Below are 15,770 nucleotides of genomic sequence, written 5' to 3' on the forward strand. Positions count from 1 at the left end.
TGCCCCGTGCGAGCGCCCCTAAGTGGAGAAAAGGAGTAGCTATTAGCCAGTCCAACGAGGCCCGCTTTTTAAGCTTGGCTTCCTTTAAGGATGAAAAAAAAACGGAAGCTCTGCCCCTTTCCGCAGGGGGCAAAGGATATTCGGTGTGATTGGCTGGGAACTGAACCCCCATCCCCCCCCAAATGTCACTGCTTTCTTCTCAGTAAGTCAAGGAGCAGACCACTAAGGCCGAACTCCCATAGCTTGACTGAGAGGATCGGGAAATGGTTGCTCCAAAGCGGCCGTGACAGAGGGAGGAAAGAAGGCTTAACTCACTTGAAAACAAAATCTAGACAGATTTGGGACCTATTTAGTGCGGCAGGAGCGGAGCAACAATTGTCCCGCTCGGGCCAACTGCAGTTGCGCACAGTCGCATTTCCGTCCCCGCCCCTGAGAGTCTGCAGAACAATCCGTCATGGCGGCCCGGCTGTTAGGTTTGTGCTGTGGCCGCCTTTTGGCAGCAGCGGCTACGCGAGGGCGCCTGGCTGCCCAGGTTCGTTGGGAATCCAGCTCCGTGAGGGCTGTGATCGCCCCGTCCGCCGTAGTAGGAAAGCGGGCGCCCGAACCGACTATACACTGGCAGGAGGACCCAGATCCCGAGGACGAAAACTTGTATGAGAAGGTGAGACAGAGGGGAAAAGGGACGCCGGTAGGGTCAATCGGGGGCCGGCCGACGGGGCGCCGTTGAGGACTTTCTTGGGCAGTTGAGGATTGCGCAGCTGGTAAAATCCTTAAAGAGTTGGATATTTTGCCTAGCTTATTTTCCTCCTTTTTACTGTGTTATCTTCAGTTCAGAGCTAGAGGCGAGACTGGCCTTATTTTTGCAGACAGGTACCAAACCTGAGGTGGCCAGTGCTCAAAACACTTAGAAGCCATATGGTATAACAATAATACTAAACACCGATAGGGTGATTGCTTGGTGCCAGTGTTCTAAACAGTTTTTACATACATTAACTCATCTGATCCTCAAAACAACTCTACATCTTAAGTGCTATTAGTATACTCATTTTATAAATGAGGAAACTGAAGCACAGAGGTGTCAAGTGGCTTGCCGAAGTTCGCATAACTGAATGTGCAGCAGCACAGTATTTGAACTTAGCAGAGGCTGTGAAATAATAATGCATGGGTTGGAATACAGGTACTGACAGTTACTCACCTGTGCAACCTTGGGCAATTAGCTTGACCCCTTGGTGCCTAAGTTTCTTTGTAATATGGGGAAAGTATTAGAACATCTTTTTAAAAATAAAATATTACACTGCTTCGTGTAATTAAATGAGTCAAAATGCTCAGAACAACATCTGGCACTTTGTAAGTACTCAGCATTAGAAGATGTTATTACTATTGCCACTTTCCATCTCAGTGGGATATTGTGAAGTTTGTGTAAGTGAAAACTTATGCACCCCTATGTTCATAGCAGCACTGTTTACAATAGCTAAGTGCTGGAAACAGCCTAAGTGCCCATCTGTAGATGAGTGGATCAAAAAACTGTGGTACATTTACACAATGGAATGCTATGCAGCAGAGAGAAAGAAGGAACTCCTGCCATTTGCAACAACATGGATGGAACTAGAGGGAATTATGCTTAGTGAAATAAGCCAGGCAAAGAAAGAAAAATACCATATGATGTCACCTAATACAGGAAACTAAAGAACAACATAAACAAATGAACAAAATAGGACAAAGAGCAGAATAGCAGTCAATAAGGGGGAGGGGGGAGGGAGAGAAGGGGGATAAGAAGGGGAAGGGTTTAGTCAAGGAACGTGTATAAATGACTCATGGACATGGACAACGGGGAGGGATATGATTGGGGGAGAAGGGATGGGCTGGGGAGGAGCAATGGGGGAAAATGGGACAACTGTATTTGAAAAACCAAAAAATAAAAAACAGTTAAAAAATTAAAAAATTTAAAAAGAAGAAAAAAAAAAGAAAAGGCCTGGCACGTAAGAGATACTTCATTAATATTAACCTCTGGTTTGAGGGACTTGGATATATATGTAGGATGCTCATCCATTCATTCATTCATTCTGTAAATATGTATTGAGGGCCTGCTGTATGCCAGGCACAGTTCAGGGCCCTGGGGGTTCAGCAATGTGGAAATCAGATAAAGCCCTTACTCTTATAGAGCTTATGTGATAGTGGAAAACACAGAAAACAAATATGTAAAATATTTGAAAATGGTAACATAGAGTTGTAATTGATAATATAAGATAATGTGATATAGAGGATCTGGGGAATGCTACTTTGGTAAACTAATAAATGCTAGAAAGAATGTTAAGCAGGATAACTGGATTGAGAATATCTTGGAGGCAGTAGGTAATTTTATTGGGTGAATCATAGGAAATGGCCAGTATTCAACCATTTTGACCTATGAAAATGGCAATTTCCTATAGTTCAATTTAATAGACAAGGTGACTAGGGAATGCCTCTTCAGAGAAGTAATGATGAAGCCAAAACTTTGAATGAGGAAGCAGATCCAGTCATTATGAGCTTTGGGGGAAAGGCTTTCCAGGCAGAGGGAACAGGAAGTGCAAAGGCCCTGTGATAGGAAAGAGTTTAACAAGTCCTAAAAACATAAAGAGAGGAATTTAAGGAGGGAGGAGAGATTGGTCCAAGATGAAATTGGAGACCAGCTCATACAGGGCCAGCATATAGCTTTGTGGAGCAGTAGGAAGCCCTCATTGACCTCTTCTCATTCCATAGAATCCAGACTCCCACGGTTATGACAAGGACCCTGTTGTAGATGTCTGGAACATGCGGGCTGTCTTCTTCCTTGGCTTCTCTATCGTCTTGGTCTTTGGCAGCACCTTTGTGGCTTATCTGCCTGACTACAGGTACTTGGGGTGTCCACAAGAATGGGGTGGGTGGGTGCAGAGACGGGTGGAGGTCGAATCCAGGAATCCTGTCCCACACCATTGAGGAATGGGGAGCTAAGGTAGGGATTGATGTCCAGTGAGGCTTCCTCATGTCTCCCCCCATGCTGCTGTCTCCAGGATGCATGAGTGGGCCCGCCGGGAAGCTGAAAGGCTTGTGAAATACCGAGAGGCCAATGGCCTTCCCATCATGGAATCCAACTGCTTTGACCCCAGCAAGATCCAGCTGCCAGAGGATGAGGACTGACTGGATGCCCAGTGGGGCTCAAGAAGTACCACCTTCTTTACCCCGTGCCTGCCATTCTGCCCTCTTTTCAGAGCACCTTATTAAAGGGACTAAAAGTCTGACTGGCTGGTGTTAATTTTGTTATGAGGGGAAACTGGGAGTGGGGGTTTCAGGCCTTAAAAGGGCCACTGCTGCCTTTTCTGGGTGTTCTGGTTATCTGTTGCTGTGAAATAAACATCCTAAAACATAGTGGCTTAAAATGACAGTTTAGTATCCTCTTTCATGGTCCTGTCATTGACTGGGCTCCGTTAGGTGGTTCTTCTTGGGGTCAAATGGTGGCTGGGGCTGGATTCGTTTGAAAGCTACACTGGACATCCACGATGGCTTCTTTACTCAGATGTCCAGCACTTCAGTGTTCTTCCAGGTGGCCTGTCTCCAGAAAGTTTGTAACAATGTAGATGAGTTTTGTCTAGTTTAATACTTCACTTAAATGTATTGATATATTTTTGCACCTGACTTCTTTCATGTAGGAAGATGTTTGTGAGACAGATCCACATTGTTACATGATCAGTAGTTTGTCCATCTTCATTGCTGTGTTCGTTTCCCATTGTGTGAATAGACCACACTTCATTCATTCTTGTGTCAGTGGGTATTTGGGTACTTTCCTGTCTGGGGCTATTAAGAATACTTGGAAGCCCTGACTTCTGTGGCTCAGTGGATTGAGTGTCAGCCTGTGAACCAAGTGTCGCTGGTTCGATTCCCAGTCAGGGCACATGACTAGGTTGCACGTCAGGTCCCCAGTTGGGGGCGCAAGTGAGAGGCAACCACACAGTGATGTTTCTCTCCCTCTTTTTCTCCTTTCCCCTCTCTCTAAAAATAAACAAAAAAATAAATTATTTAAAAAAAAAAAGAATACTTGGAGCAACTGAGGCTGTGAGCAAGATGCTGGTGGCCTTAGGTCCCCATGGACAGTCCCAGCCAAGCTTCTTCTACTGCACAAAGATAAACTTTGTAATGGGTTGTGCTGTGGGCATGGTGGCTGGGGTGCTCTTCAGCAGCTTTTCCTGTCTCAGGATCAGAATGCAGCGTCAAGAACTGATGCAGAGTGACAGCACCTTTGGCACATTCATGGCTATCAAGATGCACATCTGGTTCTAATCAGGGCAACGGTTGCCCTCATCTACCCCATTCCATAAGTCCCAGCCCATGTTCTATAATAAAAAGACTGAGTAAAAAAAAAAATCTGTGAACATTCTTTTTTTTTAAGTATATTTTATTGATTATGTTGTTACAGTAGTTTCAGTTTTTCCCCTTTGCTCCCCTCTGCCCAGTACCCCCCTTCCCTTCAGCAATCCCACCCCCCTTAGTTCATGTCCATGGGTCGTTCATATAAGTTCTTTGGCTTCACCCTTTCCTATATTATTCTTAACTTTCTCCTGTCTATTTTGTACCAACCAATTATGCTTCTTAGTCCCTGCACCATTTCCCCATTTCTCCCCCTTCCCCCTCCCAGCTAATAACCCTCCAAATGATCCCCATACCTATGATTCTGTTCCTTTCTAGTTTGCTTAGTTGGATTTTGTGTTTATTTTTTAGATTCAGTTGTTGATAGTTGTGAGTTGTCATTTTGTGAACATTCTTACACACATCTTTTGATGAACATATGCACTCATTCCTCTTGGGCACATATCTAGGAATGGAATTGCTAATTCATGGGGTAGACAGGTGATCAGTCTTAGTAAAGTGTGCCAATTTTCCCAGCTACACTTTCCCCTGGGATAAATGCTACATCCTCGCCCTTACTCAGCATTCTCCATATTTTTCATAGTAGCCATTTTGGTGAGCAGCTGTCCTTTTAAGGACCACATTGGGATGAAGCAGTGGAAGTTGAGTTCATCCTGTGTGCCAAGCCCTGACAGTGCACCAGGCACTGACAGATACCAGGATCTCTGTCCTCAGGAATTTCTCAGGATGGGTATGGTGGCAGGTATGAGTGATCAGAGAACTTAAACATAATGCTTCCACCCTACTGTTTGACCACAAGGATATTTGAACCTTGGTATTTTAGACCCAGCTTTGCTCCAGCAGCATAGCAGGTACCAACCTTCAGCCTTCAATCTAATAGAGCATTTATTATGTGCAAGGCCCAGTGAACAGGACAGTCCCTGTAGCAGACACTGTTCTCTTTCCATGTCCCAGTGGTCTTACTGCTCCAATGTGCCACTGGGCAGCTGCCAACTGCCAAGGTCTGCTTCTCTTCACTGGAGGGCTTCCTCTCAAGCTGCCTGTGGGCCCAACAAGCTGGAAAGGCTAGGAAATGAATATCGCCAGGCAGCCACCCTCAATGACTGACTGATGAGAGTTGGTGGATAAGTATCCCTGTGGGACATCTCCATGGTGGGTGCTCTTCCACTGGCCCCTAGGGGAACATGTTTCAATTGCCCACAGTGCTAAGTCGCTTAATAATGCTCTTCATTGTTTCACTTTCCCACTTCCCCACTGCCCGACAGGTGCTTCCTGGGTTCACATCTCAACTAAACTACTTGACTTTGATCCTTGTCTCAGGGTCATCTTCCAGAGGGACCTGAACTAAGATATTTTAGGTTCTCAGGTAGTTTACCTTAAGGCAGTGGGTGAGACTGAGAGTACACAAGCACAGAAAAGAGATAAGGTAAGTTCCACCAGAATGCCAGTATGGCTGGAATGTTCTGCTTTCCGGAATTACTGGAATCTTCCAGGATAAGAGTGGATGGAGATGAGTTTACAGAGGTGGTCATAGGCACCATAGGCCATGGTTCGGAGGAGTTTAGATTTTCCACTATACACCAAGTTGACCAAAGCTTACTAAAAACCTAGCTTAGCAAAGCCCATCTTGGACAATTCTAGACTAAGGGGGATTGCTTACAGTTTTTTCTCATAGATTACCAAGGAAATAAAAACAAACTATCTTACCAACTTCACAACTACTACTGATAGACATATGTACCATAGAAGAAACTGATACAGCTAAAACTGTAAAGTTTAAAATATGTTGAGGGAGAACTAATGGAAGGATCCTATGTTCTCAACAAAATGTGAACTGCAAATTTTGATCCTGAAATATTAGTGAAAAATAGTCACAAATAAAGCTCAGAATGGCAGGAAAGCTATTCATTCAGCAAATATTTATTGAGTCAGGCACTTTTATAGGCAGTGGGGATAGAGCAGGAGAAAAAAGATGAAAAACTTCCTGCTCTCATGGAGATTATATACTAGTAGAGAGAGACAGATGATAAATAAGACAACAAATCACATTATATGCATTAAATTAAAAATAAAGCCAGTAAGGGGAATCAGGAGTGCAGGGTTGGAGAAGCTTGTATTTAAACGAGGAGTTTAGGTCTTGTTGAAAAGTGATTTTTTTATAGGAAAAAAATGTGAACAAAGTGAGAGATAAGCTACACAGATGGAAAAGCATTTCTAGGAGAGGGAACAACCTGTATAGTCCCTGAATCAAGAATGTGCCTGAGCCCAGCCAGTGTGGCTCAGTTGGTTGGAACGTCATCCTGTGAACTGAAAAGTCATGGGTTCGAGTCCCAGTCAGGGACCATACCTAGGTTGTGGGTTTGGTCCCCAGTTGGGGCACATATGAGAGGCAACCAATCAATGTTTCTCTCTCTCTGTCCCCCACCCTTCTCCCCCTTCTTCTATCTCTCTCTGGAATCAATATTTAAAAATGTGCCTGAGCTGTTCAGGGAGCAGCCTGAGGCCAAACAGTTATCTGGGGCAAACTTATTATTGCTTAAATGACACAAGCAAGAGAACTGATGCATGGATAAAAGAATCACTGTAAAAATTAACTTGAAAATTATTTGTTCCACTGAAAACAATTTCAGAAAAATGAAAATGGCCAAAACTGGCTTTGAGTGAACTGCACCACTCTATGGCATTGAAGAAGGAATTAAATTGGGTCAGAATTCACTCCAGGGCAAACTTTCTCAATAGAAATTCATCTGAGTTGGTGTAATTCCAATTGTAAATGTTAATATTTATAAGCAGAGCCAATACATCAGAGGTCAATTGCATATGAGTCAGAGGGACGAATCCAGGGCCAACCAGGATCCAGGCAAGACAACATGGCATCAACCATCATTGAAAAAGTTTCATTCATTCATCCAACAAATATTTACCAAGTGCCTATTGTGAGATGGGGGACAAAGCAGTGAATAAAACAGGCAAAAATCTCTGCCTCTCTTGAAGCTGACTTCTCTTGTAGGAGACAGACACTAAATGTTAAGAATAGCAATTTGGGGTAATAATAATTTATAGGTAAATAAGTAAAATGTAGAATATGGTGATAAGTGTTAAAGACAAAAATGAAACAGAAAAGGGTAGTGTGTGTGTGTGTGTGTGTGTGTGTGTGTGTGTGTGTGTGTGTAAATTTTAGCTAGAGTGGCCAGGAAAAAGGCATCAGTGAGACGACATTTGAGGAAGACCTAGAGGAAGTATCTAAATGAAGAGAGAACTTTGAAACAAGAGCCATGATTGCTAGACAGTCATAGTGGTTAAGGGCATGGATTCTAGAGCCAGACTACCTGAGTTCAGATCACAGCCCCCTCCATACCGAATGTGTGACCTTATATTCCCATTTTCCTCCTCTTATCAGTTGGGGCAAACAACATTAACTACCTCGTAAGGATACTGAGAAGATTAATTTGAAAGTGCTTATAACATTGCCTGACACACATTAGGTGTTTATAAATATTGGTGGAATGAATCTTCATTAACATTAATGTAGTGACCATGGAAGTTTTTAAATAAGTAGCTTAAGAATGAAATTATGGTAATCATGGTTTTGGGGTTGTTCAGACTGTGTACTTGGAGTAGAAGGTGGTTTTGTAGCCCTGGAAGTCACAACTGAGAGGCTTGGGGGCTGGTTTTGAAATTGGTGGTTTCTGAAGACAAGGTATGAAAAACTACTTAGGCCAGTTTGGGTCCTAAGTAGTAGTTGTCAGAAAAGCTGCAGGACTCTGGGAGTCACTTGTCTCAAAGGTAGAGAGGCACTGGGGAACTCTGCCAGGATCAGAATGAGGATCAAGGGTCCCAGCTGAAGTTCAGTAAAACGGTAGCCATTGGCATGAACTGTCAGAGATACGCATCTAGGAGCTCTGAAATGCTGTAGCCTTGTGTTCTTATTCTCTTTCCAACTCTCTCACCTCCTTCAAGTTTTTGCTAAATATCAGCTCCTCAAAGAGGCCTGCCTTATTTGAAATCCCAACACTCCCATTACTATTCATTCTCTACACTTATTGTTGGTATTTTTTTCCTACACAGCACACACAAACTGCATTGGGTCCATTGTCCTTTTAAAAATGTTCGTGGTACCAGGAACTAAACAAAATTAAACTGGGCTGTTATTTTAATGAGGTGAGGAGAGAGAGAGTGAGAGACAGAGAGAGAAGAGGTGGGGAGAGAGAGAGAGGGAAAGAGGGAAGAGGGAGAGAGAGAAGTGGGAGACAGAGAAGATGGAGAGAGAGAGATAAGAGGGAGAGAGAAAAGAGAGGGGAGAGGAGGGGAGGGGGAGAGGGAGAGAGAGATGGAAGAGGGAGAAAAGAAAGGGGGAGAGGGAGAAGAGGGAGGGATGGGGAGAGAAGAGAGAGGGAGAGGGAGAAGAAGGGGGAGAGAGAGAAGAAGGAGAGAGAAGAGGGAGGGAGAGCGAAAAGAGGGAGGCGAGAGAGAAGAGGGAGAGAGAAGAAGGAGGGAGAGGGGGAGACAGAAAAGAGGGGAAGACAGAGAGAAGAGAGAAGAAGGAGGGAGAGAGAGAAGAGGGAGAGAGAGAAGAGGGAAGGAGAGGGGGGAGAGATAGAAGAGGGGGGAGAGAGGGAAGAGGGAGGGAGAGGGAGAAGAGGGAGAAAGGGGGGAGAGAGAAGATGGGGGAGACAGAGAGATAAGAGAGAGTGAATAGGGAGGGGGGAGAGAGACGGAAGAGGGAGAGAAAGGAGAGAAAGAAGTGGAGGGGGAGAGAAAAGAGAGAGAAGAGACAGAGATAGAGACAAGAGGGAGGGATAAAAGAGGGATGGGAGAGAGGGAAGAAAGAGACAGGAAAGAGTGAAGAGGGAGAGAGAGAAAAAGGAGAGAGGAGAGAGAGAGAGAAAGAAGAGGGAGTGAGAGAGAAGAGGAAGGAGAGAAGAGGGAGAGAGAGATAAGAAGGAGAGAGAAAAGGAGGGAGAGGGAAGTGGGAGGGGAAGAGGGGGAGGAGGGAGGCAGAAGAGGGAGAGAAAAGAAAGAGGGAGAGAGAGATAGAGAAGAGAGAGAGAGAAAGAAGAGGTAGGGGGAGTGGGGGGAAGAGAAAGAGAAGAGGGTGAGAGAAGGGGAAGGGATAGAGGAGAGGGAGAGAGAGAAATATGAGAGAGGGAGAGTGAGGAAGAGAGAGAGAAGAGGGCAAGAGGAAAAGAAGAGGGAGAGAGAGAAGAGAAAGCGTGAAGAGGGACAGAGAAAGAGAGAGGGAAGGAGAGGGTGAGAGAGAGAAGAGGGAGAGAGAGAAGAGGGACAAGAGAAAGAAGAGAGAGAAGAGGGTGGGAGAGGGGAGATAGAGGAGTGAGGGACAGAGAGAGAGGAGGGAAAGAGAAAAGACAGAGAGAAGAGGAGAGAAAATAGAGAAGAGGGAGAGAGAAAAAGAGGGAGGGAGAGATGGGGAAAGAGAGAAGAGGGCAAGAGAGAAAAGGAGAGAGGAGAGAGAGAAAAGAGGGAAAGAGAGGAGAGAGAGAAAAGGGAGAGAGAGAAGTGGGAGGGAGATGGGGGAAACAGAAGAGGGGAGAGAGAAAAGAAGGAGAAAAGAGGGAAGGAGACAAAAGGTGGGAGAGAGAGAGAAGAAAGAGAAGAGGGAGAGAGAGAAAAAAGTGAGGGAGAGAGGAGGAAGAAAGAGAAGAGGGAGTGAGAGAAAAGCGGGAGAGGGAGAGATAAGGGAGAGAGAGAGGAGAGGGAGAGGGAGGAGAGAGTGAGAAGAGAAAGAGAGAAAAGCGGGAGAGGAACAGAGAAGAGAGAGAGAAAAGGGAGAGTGAGGAGAGAGCAAGAAGAAGAAGAGAGAGAAGAGGAAAAGAGAAGAGGAAGAAGAGAAAGAAGGAGGAAGAGAGGGAAGAGAGAGGAGAGAGTAAAGAGGGAGGAGGAGAGAAGGGGAAGAGAGAGAACGAAGAGAGATATAACTTCGAGAGAGTGAAGAGGGGTGGAGGAGAGGGAAGAGGGAGAGAGAGAAGAGTCCGAGAGAGAGAAGAGGGAGAAAGAGAAGGGGGAAAGAGATAAGACGGAGGGAGAGGGAGCAGACACAGAGAACGGGGACAGAGAGAGAAGAGGGAGAGAGACAGAAGAGGGAGGCAGAAGAGGGAGAGAGAGAGAAGAGGGGGAGAGAGAAGAGAGAGAGAAGAGGGAGGGAGAGAGGAGACGATGTGAGAAAGAAGAGCGAGAGAAGTGGAGAGTGAGAGAGAGAGAAAATGGGGGCGACGGAGAGAAGAGAGAGAGAAGAGTTAAGGAGAGAAAAAAGGGAGAGAGAAGAGGGAGAGCGAGAGATAGAAGATGCAAGGTAAGGGAGAATAGGGAGGGAGAGGGGATGAGAGAGAGATGAGAGAGAGAAAAATTACGGGAGAGAGAGAGAAGAGGGAGAGAGAGAAGTGGGAGAGAGAGAAGAGACGGAGAAGAAAGAGAGAAAAAGAAGTTGGAGGGGGAGAGAGGGAAGAGGGAGAGAGAAGAGAGAGAGAGAGAAGATGGAGAAGAAGGAGAGAGAGAAAGAAGTTGGAGGGGGAGAGAGAGGGAAGAGGGAGAGAGGGTAGAGGGAGAGAGAGAGAAGAGAGAGGGAAATGGGAGAGAGATGGGGGAGATAGAGAGACAAGGAGGGTGACAGAGAAGAGGCAGAGAGGAAACGCAGGACAGGGAGAGGGAAAAGGACGGTAGTGGGGAGAAAAGAGGGAGACAGAGAGAGAAGAGGGAGAGAAAAAGGAAGGAGAGAGAAAAGGGGGAGAGAGAAGAGTGAGAGAAAAAAACAGAAGAGGGAGGGTGAGGGAGAAGAGGGAAATAGAGAAGAGAGAAATAGAAGACGCAGAGAAGATGGAGAGAGAGTAGAGAGAGCGAGAGAAGAGGGAGATAGAGAAAGGGGTGGGCGGGAGAGGGCGTAAGAGAGGGAGAAGAGGGAGAGAAGAGGGCGGGAGAGAGAAGTGGGGTGAAAAAGAGAGAAGTGGAGAGTGAGAGTAAGAGAAAAGGGGATAGACAGAGAGAGAAGAGAGAGAAGAGGGAGAGAGAGAGAAGAGGTAGAGAGAGAGAAAAGGGAGGGAGAGGGCGAAGAGGGCAAGAAAGAATATTGTGTGAGAAGAGGGAGAGAGAGAGAGAAGAAGAAGGAAGGAGAAAAAGAGGGGGTGAGAAGGAAAAGAAACAGAAGTGGAGAGTGAGAGACAGAAAAGGGGGGAGACAGTGAGAGAAGAGAGGGAGAGAAGAAGAGGGAGAGAGAAGAGGGAGAGGGAGGAGAGAGAGAAGAAGGGGAGAGAGAGAGAAGTGGGAGAAGGAGAGAGAAGAGGGAGAAATTGGAGAGGGAAGGATAGAGAGAGACAAGAGGGAGGGAGAGAAGAGGGAGGATGGAGAGAGGGAAGAAGGAGATATACATAGAGAAGAAAGAGAAAGAGAAGAGAGAGGGAAAAAGGAGAGAGTGGGAGAAGAGGATGGGAGAGCGATAGAGAGAAAGTGGGGAGAGAGAGAAGAGGTTGAGAGAGAGAAGAGTGGGAAAGAAAATAGAGAGAGGGAAGAGGGAGAAAGAAGAGGGAGGAGCGAGAGGGAAAGAAGAGGGAGAGAGAGAGAAGTGGGAGGGAGAGAGAAGAGGGGGAGACAGAGAGAGGAGAGAGAGAGAAGAGGATGGGAGAGGGAAAAGTAGGAGGGAGGGGTGGGAGACAGACGGAAGAGGGAGAGAAAGGAAAAAGGGAGAGATAGAGAAGAGCGGTGAGAGAGAAGAGAGAGAGAGAAGAGGGAGAGAGAGACGAGGGGGATTGAGCAGAGAGCGAGAAGAGAACTAGAGAGAGAAGAGGGAGATAGAGAAAAAAGAGGGCTGGAGAGAGGGGGAAGAGAGGGAGAAGAGGGAGAGAAGAGGGAAGGAGAAGAAAAAGAGAGAGGAGAGGGAGAGATAGAGAGAGACAAGAGGGCAGGAGAGAAGAGGGAGGGTGGAAAGGGAGGGTGCAGATAGAGGGAAGAAGGAGATAGACGTAGAGAAGAAGGAGAATGAGAGAAGAGAGAGAAGGAGAGAGTGGGAGAATTGGGAGGGAGGAGGATAGAGAGAAAGGGCAGAGAGAGAGAAGAGGCAGAGAGAGAGAAGGGGTAGAGAAAAAAGAGAGAGAAGAGGGAGAAAGAAAGAAGAGGGAGAGAGAAGTGGGAGAGAGAGAGGGGGGAGAGAGATAAGAGAGAAAGAAGAGGGAGAGAGATAGATGATGAAGGGAAAGGGAGAAGAGGGAGGGAGAGCGGGCAGAGAGATAGAAGAGAAGGGAGACTGAGAGAAAAGAGAGAGAAAAGAGAGAAAGGTCAAGAGAGGGAAGAGGGAGGGAGAGAGGAGGAAGAGAAAGAGAAGAGGGAGAGAGAGGAAATGGGGAGGGAGAGTGAGAGTTGAGTGGGTGGGGGAAGAGACGAGAAGTGGGAGAGAGAGAGAGAGAAGAGGAAGAGAGGAGGGAGGGAGAGAGAAGAGGGAGAGAGAAGAGGGAGAGGGAGGAGAGAGAGAAGAGGGGGAGAGAGAGAGAAGTGGGAGAAGGAGAGAGAAGAGGGAGAAATTGGAGAGGGAAGGATAGAGAGAGACAAGAGGGAGGGAGAGAAGAGGGAGGATGGAGAGAGGGAAGAAGGAGATATACATAGAGAAGAAGGAGAAAGAGAAGAGAGAGGGAAGAAGGAGAGAGTGGGAAAAGAGGGAGGGAGAGGGATAGAGAGAAGGGGAGAGAGAAGATATTGAGAGAGAAGAGGGAGAGAGAAAAAAGAGAGAGGGAAGAGGGAGAAAGAGAAGAGGGAGAGATAGAGAATTGGGAGGGAGAGAGAAGGGGGGAGACTGAGAGAGAAGAGAGAGAGAAAGAGAGAGAGAAGAGGATGGGAGAGAGAAAAGAATGAGGGACATCTGGGAGACAGACTGAAGGGGGAGAGAAATGGAAGAGGGAGAGATAGAGAGAGAAGAGGGGTGAGAGAGATGAGAGAGAAAGAAGAGGGAGAGAGAAAAGGGAGAGATTGATAGAGACAAGAGGGAGGGACAGAAGAGGGAGGGGGAGAGAGAGGGAAGACGGAGAGAGACATAGAGAAGGAGGAGAGGAGAGAGAGAAAAAAGAGAGGTAGAAGAGGGAGTCAGGGGTGATAGAGTGAAGTTGGGGAGAGTTAGAAGAGGCAAGGAGAGAAGAGGGAGAGTGAGAAAAGAGGGAGAAGTGGGAGAGAGAGAAAAATGAGGTAGGGTAGAGAGATTGGGATGATAGAGAGAAAAGAGGGAGGGAAAGGAGAGTGAGCGAGAGAAGAGGAAGAGAGAGAGAGAAGAGGGAGGGAGAGAGAAGAGTGGGAAAGAGGGAGGGAAAGAGAGAAGATGGAGAGGGAAGAGAGAGAGAAGATGTAGGGGAGAGAGGGAGGAAATATGAAGAGAGAGAAAAGAGTTAGGGAGAGGAGGGAGAGCGAGAGAAAAGGGAGAGAGAGAGAAGAGGGGGGAGCGATAAGAGTGGGAAAGAGGGAGGACAGAGAGGGGAGGGAGAGAAAGAAGAGAGAGAAGAGGGAGAGAGAAAAAAAGAGGGAGGGAGAGAGGAGGAGAGAGAGAGAAGAGGGGGAGAGAGGAAAGCGGGAAAGAGAGTCAGAAGAGTGAGGGAAAGAATAGAGAGAGAAGATGGGGGAGAGAGAGAAGAGGGAGAGAGAGAGAAAGAAGAGGGAGAGAGAGAGAAAGAAGAGGGAGAGAGATAAGAGTGAGGTGGAAGGGAGAGGGAAGAGGGAGTGAGAGAAGGAGATAGAAGAGGGAGAGAGAGAATGAAGAGGGAGGGAGAATGGGGGGAAAAGAGAGAGAAGAGGGTGGAGAGAAAGAAGAGAGATTGAAGATGGAGGGAGAGGGAGAATAGGGAGAGAGTGAAAGACGAGGGAGAGAGAGAGCGGGAATAGAGATAGAGGGAGAAAGAGGAAAGCAGAAGGGAGAGTGAGAGAAGAGTGAGGGACAGATGAAAGAGAAAACAGAGAGAGAGAGAAATAAGATGGAGAGAAGAGGGAGGGAGAGAGTAGAGGGGGGAGAGAAATAAGAGAGAGAAGTGGGAGAGTGAGAGAGAGAGAAGGGGTGGGAGACAGCGAGAGAAGAGAGAGAGAAGTGGGAGGGAGAGAGAAGGAAGAGGGAGAGAAGGAGATAGAAAGATAAGTGAGAGAGAAGAGAGAGAATAGAGAGAGAAGATGGAGAGAGAAAGAGGGAAGGAGAGGGCGTGAAATAGAGAGAAGAGGGAGAGAAGAGGGAATGAGAGAGAAGAGGGGGAGAGAAAGAAGAGAGAGAGGGAGGTGATGGAGGGAGAGGGAGAAGAGGGAGTGAGAGAGAAGAGAGAGAAGAGGGAGATAGAGATAGTAGAGGGAGGGAGAGGGAAAGGTACGAGGGAGAGGGGGGAGAGAGAAGAGGGAGAGAGAGAGAAGAGGAAGTGTGAGAGAAAGGGGAGGGGGATAGAGTGGGGTGAGTTATGGAGTAGGGAGAGAACGGAAAGAAAGAGAGAGAGAGAAGAAGGGGGAGAGAAGAGAGAGATTTGGGAGGGAGACGGGAGAGACAGAGATAAGAGAGGGGACATAGAGAATAGGGAGAGAGGAAAAGTAGGAGAGAGAGAGAGAGAAGAGGGAGCAAGATGGGAGAGAGAAGAGGAAGACAGGGAGGAGGGAGAGAAGAGTGAGGGAGAGAGAAAAGAGAAACCAAGAAGAGGGAGAGAGAAGGGGGAGAGAGAATAGGGAGGGAAGCAGAATGAAGGATGAGTGGGGGGGGAGTGAGAGAAGAAGGAGAAAGAAGAAAGCGAGTGAGAGACAGAGGAGCAAAGGAGAGAGAGAAGAACGGGGTAGAAAGAAGAGAGATGGAAGAGGGAGAGAGAGCGAGACAACAGGGAGGGAGAGGGAGAAGATAGAGAGGAGGGAGATAAGAGGCAATGAGAGAAGAGGGGGGAGAGAAAAGAGGAGCAGACAGATAAAGAAGGGAGAGAGGGAGAAGAGGGAGGGAGAGAACAGAGATAGAAGAGGGAGAGAGAGAGAAGAAGGAGGGAGTGGGGGGAGAGAGAAAGAAGAGGGAGAGAAAGAGGAGAGAGGGAAGGGGAGAGAGAGAGGAGAGATAGAGAAGAGGGAGAGAGACGAGAGAGGGAGGGAGAGTGAAGGAAGAGAGAGAGAGAAGAGGGAGAGAGAGAATATGGAGGGAGAAGAGAGACAGAAGAGGGATAGAGAAGGAAAAGAAGAGGGAGGGAGAGAAGAGGGAGAGAGAGGAAAATGGGAGAGAGTGAGAGGAGTGAGGGAGAGAGAGAGGAGCGAGGAGAGAAAGAAGAAAGAGAGAACAGGGTGAAAGAGCGAGACAAGATGGAGGGAGAGGGAGAAGAGGGCGTGTGAGGGAGGAGAGAGAATACGGAGGGAGTGGGGAGAGAATTAAGAGGGGGGAGACAGAGAAGAGAGAGAGGGAG

At 47.1% G+C, this 15,770-nt stretch overlaps 1 protein-coding gene and 1 pseudogene across 1 annotated transcript; both read left to right on the forward strand.

Annotated features, from left to right (window-relative positions):
* The first annotated feature begins 213 nt into the window (after positions 1-213).
* On the forward strand, positions 214-3,254 carry NDUFB11 (NADH:ubiquinone oxidoreductase subunit B11). The gene is made up of 3 exons (XM_090264236.1): positions 214-661; positions 2,740-2,870; positions 3,030-3,254. The coding sequence occupies exons 1-3, from the start codon at positions 455-457 to the stop codon at positions 3,154-3,156; spliced, it is 465 nt and encodes a 154-aa protein (XP_090120362.1). The 5' UTR covers positions 214-454; the 3' UTR covers positions 3,157-3,254.
* Positions 3,255-4,037: 783 nt separating this feature from the next.
* LOC149991495 (reactive oxygen species modulator 1 pseudogene) lies at positions 4,038-4,359 on the forward strand (annotated as a pseudogene).
* The last annotated feature ends 11,411 nt before the right edge of the window (positions 4,360-15,770 follow it).

Source organism: Furipterus horrens, unplaced genomic scaffold, assembly GCF_987537825.1.
Source record: "Furipterus horrens unplaced genomic scaffold, mFurHor1.1.pri manual_scaffold_17, whole genome shotgun sequence".
NCBI classification, from domain to species: domain Eukaryota; kingdom Metazoa; phylum Chordata; class Mammalia; order Chiroptera; family Furipteridae; genus Furipterus; species Furipterus horrens.